The sequence below is a fragment of the Gopherus evgoodei genome, unplaced genomic scaffold (assembly GCF_007399415.2).
Source record: "Gopherus evgoodei ecotype Sinaloan lineage unplaced genomic scaffold, rGopEvg1_v1.p scaffold_35_arrow_ctg1, whole genome shotgun sequence".
Taxonomy (NCBI): Eukaryota; Metazoa; Chordata; order Testudines; family Testudinidae; genus Gopherus; species Gopherus evgoodei.
In genome coordinates this window covers 4,988,359-4,998,581 of record NW_022060027.1, presented here as the reverse complement: position 1 = coordinate 4,998,581, position 10,223 = coordinate 4,988,359, and the positions used below count along the sequence as shown (strand labels likewise).

The 10,223-nt window shown below is 68.3% G+C and overlaps 1 protein-coding gene across 3 annotated transcripts; it reads left to right on the top strand.

Annotated features, from left to right (window-relative positions):
• Window positions 1-199: 199 nt before the first annotated feature.
• Window positions 200-7,106, top strand: PIH1D1 (PIH1 domain containing 1). 3 transcript variants are annotated; one of them, XM_030544922.1, is made up of 10 exons: window positions 200-266; window positions 1,080-1,185; window positions 1,739-1,805; window positions 1,905-2,090; window positions 3,088-3,149; window positions 3,293-3,377; window positions 3,908-4,004; window positions 4,949-5,039; window positions 6,211-6,354; window positions 6,649-7,106. In XM_030544922.1, the coding sequence occupies exons 2-10, from the start codon at window positions 1,102-1,104 to the stop codon at window positions 6,694-6,696; spliced, it is 864 nt and encodes a 287-aa protein (XP_030400782.1). In that variant the 5' UTR covers window positions 200-266; window positions 1,080-1,101; the 3' UTR covers window positions 6,697-7,106. The 3 variants fall into 3 exon arrangements, with proteins under 3 accessions (XP_030400782.1, XP_030400780.1, XP_030400781.1); XM_030544920.1 differs by having other exon boundaries at window positions 226-325; window positions 6,649-7,104; XM_030544921.1 differs by lacking the exon at window positions 200-266 and adding an exon at window positions 354-391.
• The last annotated feature ends 3,117 nt before the right edge of the window (window positions 7,107-10,223 follow it).

The following is a 10,223-nucleotide window of genomic DNA, read 5'->3' as shown; positions in this document are numbered from 1 at the left end:
GCCGGAAGAAGGTAAAACTGCCTGTGGTGAGGCCGGAAGTGTGGCGGACCGCAGCCGGAAGTGTGGCGTCCAAAGCCGGAAAGGGCCTCTCTGAAATTGACAAAGAACCGGTAGGTGAATCGCCGCAAGTCCCGCCTCCTCCACCCCGTGACAGGAAATGTGGCAGAAGAGGGGAAGTGCGGCGGAAACCCCCTACCCCGGAAGCGATACTGTCCTCACCGGAAGTGTGGCAACAGACACCGGAAGTTGGTTCAACGCTCCCGGAAGTGGGTGTCGCAGGCTTGGGCCAGCGTTGCCAATAGCAGCGGGGAGGCAAAGGGCAGGGGTCAGTGCCCGGGTGGGGGGGGAGAGCTGGTGTGACCTCCCGCCGTCCCTGACCCCGGACTCCTGGGTTCTCTCTGGCTCGGTTGGGGGGTGCTGGGAGCCCGGACTCCTGGGTTCTCTCTGGCTCGGTTGGGGGGGGGCTGGGAGCCCGGACTCCTGGGTTCTCTCTGGCTCGGTTGGGGGGGGGCTGGGAGCCCGGACTCCTGGGTTCTCTCTGGCTCGGTTGGGGGGGGCTGGGAGCCCGGACTCCTGGGTTCTCTCTGGCTCGGGGGCTGGGAGCCCGGACTCCTGGGTTCTCTCTGGCTTGGGGAGGGAGTGAGGTCTAGTGGTGGGAGCCTGGACTCCTGGGTTCTTTCCCTGGCTCTGGGAGGGGGGGTCTAGGGAGGGGGGCTTGGAGCCCGGACTCCTGGGTTCTCTGCCTGGCTCAGCGGGGGATGGGACATGGGGGCTGGTATCGGCCTGGGCTGGCAGCCTGGCATGGTACTGGGGGGGTGACACCTTGGGGGGGGCTGCAGGGATCGCCCCAGGAGCCGGTGCCCTGATCCGCTCCGTGAGCCGGTGGCCGGGCCTGCTGCCCCGGGCTCCAGTGCTGCTCCAGAGTCCGTGCTGCCAGGGACCAGGCCTGGCTTGGGAGGCCGCGGGCCCCTCTGCCCATGGCGGTCGGGGGCAGGGTTGGGGCTGGCAGGGCTGGGTGGTCCCTCGCTCCCACGCCACGTCAGCTGGCACGTCTGTCTGAAGTTCTGTCTGCTTTGCAGCCCCGTCCCCGGAGCAGAGCTCATGGCCTCCCAGACGGACAAGTCCCTGCTCTCGGCAGAGCTGGAGGAGGAAGACGATGAGGAGTTCAGACAGCTGCTGCTCCAGGTCTGTGAGCGGCCCAGCTCCTGCCCGCCCCCCGCCCGGTGCTGGGGAGCATTGTGGGGGCGTCAGGCTGGCTCTGCTTGTGGGGCCCTGTCGGGGAGTACCAAGGCCTCGGAGCCGGAGGGGCTGGGTCTCACCAAGGATCTCTTGGTGCGATGTTGACCCAGTGGCCTCTGCTCCCTCCCCACCTGCGGGGTTTGTGGCACTCTGATAGCGGTGGGTAGGTGAGATCTGGCCAAGGGAGCTGGCAGAGGAATCAGCCCCTGCAAGGAGGAAGCGGGGGGCTGATGGGATCTGGTGGCGCAGGATCAGCCCTGTGAGGACTGGTGGGATCCCCCCTTGGTCCCACTCTCATTTGTTCCAGGTGATGCAGCGATTGAGTTGAGGCGAGCAGCGGGGGTGGCTCACAGTTGGGATCCTGGGTAGGGGGAGTAGTTGTGGATTCATTCACAAGGACCTGGCTGTGCTGAGGCCTCATTGCAGGCGTGTGGGTCTGGAGGGACTGAGGAGTGAGTGTGGTGGGGTCTGGTGCTGTCTCATCCCCCTATCCCTGCAGGCCACCCAGAAGATCCAGAGTGCAATGCCTTCGGTGCGTGACTCGAAGCCGATCCAGCCTCAGCCTGGTATGGAGTTTGGCCGGGGGAAGCCTGGGGCTGGGATGCTGGGGGGGCTGTGGATCGGGAGTGAGGGGCACCAACCCCTTCCTTTCCCTCTCCCTCTAGGCTTCTGTATTAAGACCCATGCGGGCTCCCAGGAGAAGGTGTTTGTGAACATCTGCCGGTCGCTGCACATCCCGGCGCCCCCCGACCTCAGCCGCCAGGAGCTGGAGTGTCTCATCGAGTCGGACAGCGCCTCGTCCTTCCGCATCCCCATGAGTCTGGGGGAGCCCCACGCCGAGCTGGACAACAGTGAGGCCTCCCCGCGCTGTGACCCCCCCCCCGCCCTATGGATGGAACCTCCCACGTTGACCCCTGCGGGCCCCCCCCCGCATACAAACACCCACTGTTGGGATCTCTTGTGACTCCCGACCCTCAGCAAGAACTCCTGTCCCTTATCCCTGTAGGGGGCGCCAGCACCAGGACGGGGACTGGCTGGCTCAGGGGAGTGAGGAACGGGGCACGGGGTCTTTCCCTCTAGGGGGCGCCGGCCCCCATCCGGCCCAGGGCAGGGACTGGCTGGCTCGGGGGCAGGGAATGGGGCATGGGGCCTGTCCCCTCTAGGGGGCGCCGGTTCCCATCTGGCCCAGGGCAGGGACTGGCTGGCTCGGGGGCAGGGAATGGGGCACGGGGCCTGTCCCCTCTAGGGGGCGCGGCTCCCATCCAGCCCCAGGGCAGGGACTGGCTGACTCAGGAGGGTGTGGAATGGGGCACTGGTCCTTTCCCTCTAGGGGGCTCCGGCCCCCATCCTGCCCAGGGCAAGGACTGGCTGGCTCAGGGGAGTGACGAATGGGGCATGGGGCCTGTCCCCTCTAGGGGGCGCCGGCCCCCATCCTGCCCAGGGCAGGGACTGGCTGGCTCAGGGGAGTGACGAATGGGGCATGGGGCCTGTCCCCTCTAGGGGGCGCCGGCCCCCATCCGGCCCCGGGCAGGGACTGGCTGACTCAGGGGGGCTGGGAATGGGGCATGGGGCCTGTCCCCTCTAGGGGGCGCTGGCTCCCAGCTGGCCCCAGGCAGGGACTGGCTGACTCGGGGGCAGGGAATGGGTTACTGGCCTGTCCCCTCTAGGGGGCGCTGGCTCCCAGCTGGCCCCAGGCAGGGACTGGCTGACTCGGGGGCAGGGAATGGGTTACTGGCCTGTCCCGCCAGGGGGCGCCGGCTCCCACCCAGCCCGAGACCAGGCTGCACTGGGTCTAAGCCCCGGCGGGGGGGAGGGGAGCTCAGCGCTCACGGTCGTTCTCTGTCGCAGGCGGGAACGGCTGCACCGCGTACGACGTGGTCATCAACTCCGGCTTCTTCAGCAAAGTCGAGGTGAGCACCCCCTGCTGGGCCGGGCCCTGCGCTGCGGGTGGGGCAGGGGAGGTAACGTGTGTGCAGGGGGTGGGGGTGCATCTCCCTAGTGCTCCCCACGCTGTCCCCTTGGACCCAGTGACCCTGCCCGTTCTCTGTGCCAGGCTGACCCCTTCTTCAAAGAGTTCTTCATCACCATCGCCCTCGAGGGGCTGGCAGACAAGTACAAGATGGACATCAATCACCCAGGTACTGTCCAGGGTCGGGAGTGAGGGGCAGGGCTGGGCTAGCAGGGGCTGCGGGTCGGGAGTGAGGGGCACCGGCAGGGCTGGGGGGAGCCCAGGGCTGGGCTAGCAGGGGGCTGCGGATCGGGAGTGAGGGGCACCGGCAGGGCTGGGGGGAGCCCAGGGCTGGGCTAGCAGGGGGCTGCGGATCGGGAGTGAGGGGCACCGGCAGGGCTGGGGGGAGCCCAGGGCTGGGCTAGCAGGGGGCTGCGGATCGGGAGTGAGGGGCACCGGCAGGGCTGGGGGGAGCCCAGGGCTGGGCTAGCAGGGGGCTGCGGATCGGGAGTGAGGGGCATGGGCAGGGCTGGGCTAGCAGGGGCTGCGGGTCGGGAGTGAGGGGCACCGGCAGAGCTGGGGGGAGCCCAGGGCTGGGCTAGCAGGGGGCTGCGGATCGGGAGTGAGGGGCACCGGCAGGATTGTGGGAGGTAAGGGGGCTTTTGCTCCACTGCCCCCAATCTGCCCCTCTCCATTAACTCCTTCCCCGCCCCTCTGCAGCGTGGCGAATCCTGAAGAACCGGAAGTTCATGGGCTCCATCTCCGGACAGACCATCCGCACCAAGTCCAGTCCCATCATACAGGAGATGGACTTCAGGTGAGTGGAGGGGGGGGTCTGATTACCCTCCCCCCAGACTCTGCCCCCTGTGGGTCGAGCTCCTTGAGATGCTGTGGATTTTAACAACCCCCTCCCCAATCCCATCCCCCACATGGCTGCTGTTCTGGAAATCCAGTGGCAGAGAGTTCCGCTGGCTCCATGTGTAGTGAGGAAATAAGCAGGTGTCTGACCCCCCCCCTCGGGGCCCCCAGGAGTGCAATGGGCTCTCCCCCATCAGGCACGCACCCAGGGATGGAAAATACAGCTTTTCCGAGCCGACCGTGCCCGGCTCCATCGGGGTGGGGGAAGCCTAGAACCGTGGGTCACATGTGAGCCTGAGGGGCTACAAAGGATTCTCCAGCACCCCCAAAAAGCCCAGCCCCCCAGCTTTGCGATGGCATCCTGCACAAGGGGCTCCAGGCAGCGGGATGGACAGGGCGGGGCAATGGGACGTGATTGCAAGGGTCCGGCTGACCTGGTTGAAACGGTGTCCCTGGCTAATTGATTGGTGGAGGGGGCTGTGTATGCTGGGGAGGACGGGGGGGTGTGCCCCTGCCTGAGAGGCTGTTAAAGGCCCCCCCTCCCATTGCTGAAATTGACCAGAAGGCTCAGGCCTGGGTGTGTCCCCTGGGGGGGTCTCTTGCAGCGAAAGCTGAGGGGCAAGCCAGCGACCCATGGAGCTGTGCCGTCCCCAGACAGACTTGTGGGGCTGGGTCCATGGCCGGGCCTTGGGCCAAAGTGGGATGTGTGTGTCGGGGGGCCGACACGGATTTTTACTGGGTACTGAAATCCCCTCCCCCTACAGTTCCCTCTCTCTGCTGGGGTCGTCCCCCCCATGCGGCCTGTCCCCAGTGGGGCGCTGGCTGTTGTGCCATGTCAGGCAGTGAGCTCAGACCTGTCCCCCTCTGAGCGCCTGCCCTCCCCACGCCCGTTTCTTTCTGCAGCTCCCCTGTGCTGCCCAAATTCACCATCCTGGCAGAGCCGGCAGGAGGGCCCCCCGAATTCCTGCTGGCTGAGATCCACCTGCCCAGAGTGGTGAGTTCTGCTGAGGGGAGCTCCTGGCTGCTCCAGCATCCGGTCTGTCCCAGCAGGGGGTGGTGGGAGGCGGGGCGCTGGCTTGCGGGGGGGGGTCAGTCCCAGCAGGGGGTGGTGGGAGGCGGGGCGCTGGCTGGGAAGGTGGGGGGGAGTCTGTCCCAGCAGCGGGTGGTGGGAGGCGGGGCGCTGGCTGGGAAGGGGGGGAGGGGAGTCTGTCCCAGCAGCGGGTGGTGGGAGGCGAGGCGCTGGCTTGGGGGGAGTCTGTCCCAGCAGGGGGTGGTGGGAGGCGAGGCGCTGGCTTGGGGGGGGTCAGTCCCAGCAGCGGGTGGTGGGAGGCGAGGCGCTGGCTTGGGGGGGGTCAATCCCAGCAGGAGGTGGTGGGAGGCGGGGCGCTGGCTGGGAAGGGGGGGGGGGGAGTCTGTCCCAGCAGCGGGTGGTGGGAGGCAGGGCACTGGCTTGGGGGGGGGTCTGTCCCAGCAGGGGGTGGTGGGAGGCGGGGCGCTGGCTGGGTGGGGGGTCAGTCCCAGCTGGGGGGGGGGTCAGTCCCAGCAGGGGGTGGTGGGAGGCGGGGCGCTGGCTGGGGGGGGGGGTCAGTCCCAGCAGGGGGTGGTGGGAGGCGGGCTGCTGGCTGAGGGGGGGAGTCGGTCCCAGCAGGGGGTGGTGGGAGGCGGGGCGCTGGCTGGGGGGGGGTCGGTCCCAGAAGGGGGTGGTGGAAGGTGGGGTGCTGGCTGGGGGGGAGGGGGCGGGACTGTCCCAGCACGGGGTGGTGGGAGGTGGGGCGCTGGCTGGGGGGGGGTCGGTCCCAGCAGCGGGTGATGGGAGGCGGGGCGCTGGCTGGGGGGGGAGGGGGCCCGCGGGTCGGTCCCAGCAGGGGGTGGTGGGAGGCGGGGTGCTGGCTGGTGCTGGCTGGGGGCGGGGGGCAGGTCAGTCCCAGCAGGGGGTGGTGGGAGGTGGGGCACTGGCCGGGCGGGGATGCTGGCTGTGGGGCACGTCTCTCCCCTTGGGGGGCACTGTGAGGTGGGGGTGCTAGCCATGGGGCAAGTCTCTCCCTTTGGGGGGCGCTATGGGGTGGGTCTCTCTCCGCGGGGGGTGCTCTGGGGCTGGGTCTCTCCCCTCGGGGGGCGCTGTGGGGCAGGTCTCTCCCCACAGGCTCTCATGACCCCTCCTGCAGGGCTCAGCGCGGGAACTCTCCCTGGAGCTGGGGCAGGACCGGGTCGTGTTGCGGGGGGGCCCAGACCCCTACGTCCTCGACATTTACATCCCCCACGACATCGTCCCGGAGCGCAGCCACGCCCGCTTCCACCGGCGCACCGCGGTGAGCCCCCCGGGAAACCCCCCCATTGCCCCCCCATCACCCAGCCCCCTGGGGAACCCCCTGTCCCTGCCCCCACAGGGAATCCCGCCCCTCTGCAGCGGGGGAGTGGGGCGAGCTCTTATCCCCTGGGGCACAAACTCCCCTCCCACAGGACACTGACCCCACCTCCAAGCTATGACTCCACCTCCTTGTGCGACTCCTCCCCCTCTGCAGTGTTTCCGCCCCCCCTCGCTGCTCAGCTGTAGCTCCCCCCCCGCTCCCCTCCCCTCTCATCTCCCCCTCGTCTCCCCACAGGTGCTGACTGTGAAGATGCCCATCCAGCCCCAGCTGGGGCCCCCCTGAGCAGACCCCCCCCCTCTGCCCTTAGGAGAGACTCCAGGATCCAGAGTTGGGGGGCCTCCACCAGACCAAGGGGGAGCTGGCATGTGGGGGGTTGGGGCTGTGATGCCCAGCAGCAATGGGTGGATGAAGAGAACCAGGACTCCTGGCTTCTTTCCCCAGCTCTGGGGGGGGGCAGTGGGGTCTAGTGGTTGGAGCGGAGGGGGTGGGGCTAGGAGCCAGGACTCCTGGGTTCTTTCCCCAGCTCTGGAAGGGCAGTGGGGCCAAGTGGTTGGAGCAAGGGGGGTAGGGCTGGGAGCTAGGGCTCCTGGGTTTTTCTTTCCAGCTCTTGCTCCTGGCCTGCCCAGAGACCAGCTGTTGGGGGGGGGGCAGTCCCCTGCTGCCCTGGCGTAGGGATGGGGGGGGCAGCTGGCTTGTCAGGGGGGCTGGTTCATGCCGTGTCAAATCTGCACCCGAAGGAGCGGAATAAACAGTGCGACAGAACCACGGCGGCGTCTGTCTGTGCCTGGCAGCCCTGGCCGCGCCCGGCGGGGGGGGCAGGGCAGGAGCACCGGCTGGGGGGGCAGTGCCCAGCCTTGCCCAACTGGGAGGGAAGGGGCGGGAGCGCCGGCTGAGGGGGCAGTACCCGGCCTTGCCTGGCTGGGGGGGACGGGGCGGGAGCGCCGGCTGGGGGGGTAGTGCCCGGCCTTGCCCGGCTGGGGGGGACGGGGCGGGAGCGCCGGCTGGGGGGGCCGGGGCGGGCTCGGTGCGGGCTCGGTGTGCGTCTCCAGCTCTGATTTCTGTCCCAGTCGGTTTTCTCTCTCTCCCTCCCGCCTGTGTTCTGCCAGCTCCGCCTTCCCCGCGCTGTGTTCTCACCTTCCCGGGGACAGCCTGTTCCCCCCCTCACAGCCAGCCCCCCTGCCGCCCCCCAGCCATCTGCCAGCCGCGCCAGGGGCTGCAGGATTTTCTCTGCTGCCCCATGCAGGGCCTTTTCCCTCTGCCGGGGACTGGCTGGCTCCGGGGGGCAGGGAATGGGGCATGGGGCCTCTCCCCTCTAGGGAGCACTGGTTCCCGTCCGGCCCCAGGGCAGGGACTGGCTGGCTCAGGGGGGTGGGGAATGGGGCACGGGGCCTCTCCCCTCTAGGGGGCACCAGCTCCCATCCGGCCCCAGGGCAGGACTGGCTGGCTCGGGGGGCAGGGGCCTGTCCTTTCTAGGGGGCGCCGGCTCCCGTCCGGCCCCAGGGCAGGGACTGGCTGGCTCGGGGGGCAGGGAATGGGGCATGGGGCCTGTCCCCTCTAGGGAGCGCTGGTTCCCGTCCGGCCCCAGGGCAGGGACTGGCTGGCTCAGGGGGGCAGGGAATGGGGTATGGGGCCTGTCCCCTCTAGGGTGCACCAGCTCCCGTCAGGCCCCAGGGCAGGGACTGGCTGGCTCGGGGGGTGGGGAGTGGGGCCTTTCCCCTTGGGGGAGGGGGGCACCTGCAGCCTTTCCCTGAGGCCAGTTAAGGCCTCATTGCTGTGCTGGGGGGGGGTCTGGTACTGTCCCTGGCTCCTGCCCCCACCCCAGAAACTCAGACATGGGGGGGCCCCAAGCCCGTTCTCTCTCTTTACTCCCAGACCCTGTCTACACTCGCTCCTCTGAGCATATATTTGCATCTCATTATCCCACCCGCCCACCCACCCATTCAATCTGGTGCTGGATAGTTTCCATTGCTCCTGGGATGTAATTCTCACTGGTGAGGGGGGAGCACTCCCTGGTTCTCTCCTCAGCTCTGGGAGGGGAGTGGGGTCTAGTGGCGTTAGACTGGAGGGGGGGTGTTCAGAGCCAGGACTGCTGGGTTCTCTCCCCGGCTCTGGGAGGGGAGTAGAGTCCATTGGTTAGAGCGGGGGGGCTGGGAGGCAGGACTCCTGGGTTCTCTCCCTGGCTCTGGGAGGGGAGTAGGGTCCATTGGTTAGAGCGGGGGGGGCGGGGCTGGGAGGCAGGACTCCTGGGTTCTCTCCCCGGCTCTGGGAGGGGAGTAGAGTCCATTGGTTAGAGCGGGGGGGGGCGCTGGGAAGCAGGACTCCTGGGTTCTCTCCCCGGCTCTGGGAGGGGAGTAGGGTCCATTGGTTAGAGCGGGGGGGGGGGGGGTGCTGGGAGGCAGGACTCCTGGGTTCTCTCCCCGGTTCTGGGAGGGGAGTAGGGTCCATTGGTTAGAGCGGGGGGGCTGGGAGGCAGGACTCCTGGGTTCTCTCCCCGGCTCTGGGAGGGGAGTAGATTCCATTGGTTAGAGCGGGGAGGGGGCGGGGCTGGGAGGCAGGACTCCTGGGTTCTCTCCCAGGCTCTGGGAGGGGAATAGGGTCCATTGGTTAGAGCGGGGGGGCTGGGAGGCAGGACTCCTGGGTTCTCTCCCTGGTTCTGGGAGGGGAGTAGGGTCCATTGGTTAGAGCGGGGGGGGCTGGGAGGCAGGACTCCTGGGTTCTCTCCCCAGTTTTGGGAGGGGAGTAGGGTCCATTGGTTAGAGCGGGGGGGGCTGGGAGGCAGGACTCCTGGGTTCTCTCCCCGGTTTTGGGAGGGGAGTAGGGTCCATTGGTTAGAGCGGGGGGGCTGGGAGGCAGGACTCCTGGGTTCTCTCCCCGGTCCTGGGAGGGGAGTAGGGTCCATTGGTTAGAGCGGGGGGGCTGGGAGGCAGGACTCCTGGGTTCTCTCCCTGGCTCTGGGAGGGGAATAGGGTCCATTGGTTAGAGCGGGGGGGGGGCGCTGGGAAGCAGGACTCCTGGGTTCTCTCCCCGGCTCTGGGAGGGGAGTAGGGTCCATTGGTTAGAGCGGGAGGGGGGCTGGGAAGCAGGACGCCTGGGTTCTCTCCCTGGCTTTGGAAGGGGAGTGGGGTCTAGTGGGTAGAACGAGGGGGTCGCTTGGGGCTGGGACTCCTGGGTTCTCTCCCTGGCTCTGGGAGGGCAGTGGGGTCTGGTGGGTTGTGGGGTCACAGTTTTGCTCAAAGCTGCCTGCTGCTCCCCTGGGGCTGTGCCCTGAGTAGCTCGCACCATCTGTCTCCCACTGGGGCACGTTCCCCCCCCCATCTCGGTCTGGGCAGCTGCCTCCCAGCCGGCTGGGGCTACTGACAGCTGGCAGCTCCGGGGCCCAGGGGAGGCCGAGCTCAGAGCTGGCCAGGACCACTGCCTTGGGAGGGGGGCAGGGTCCAGTGGTGAGAGCGGGGGGGGCGGCTGGCAGCCAGGACTCCTGGGTCCTCTCCCTGGCTCTAGGAGGGGAGTGATGTCTAGTGGTTAGAGCAGGGGACTGGGAGCCGGGACTCCTGGGTTCTCTCCCCGGCTCTGGGAAGGGGAGTGGGGTCTAGTGGTTAGAGCTGGGGGGCTGGGAGCCAGGACTCCTGGGTTCTCTCCCCGGCTCTGGGAAGGGGAGTGGGGTCTAGTGGTTAGAGCTTGGGGGGCTGGGAGCCAGGACTCCTGGGTTCTCTCCCCGGCTCTGGGAAGGGGAGTGGGGTCTAGTGGTTAGAGCTGGGGGGCTGGGAGCCAGGACTCCTGGGTTCTCTCCCCGGCTCTGGGAAGAGGAGTGG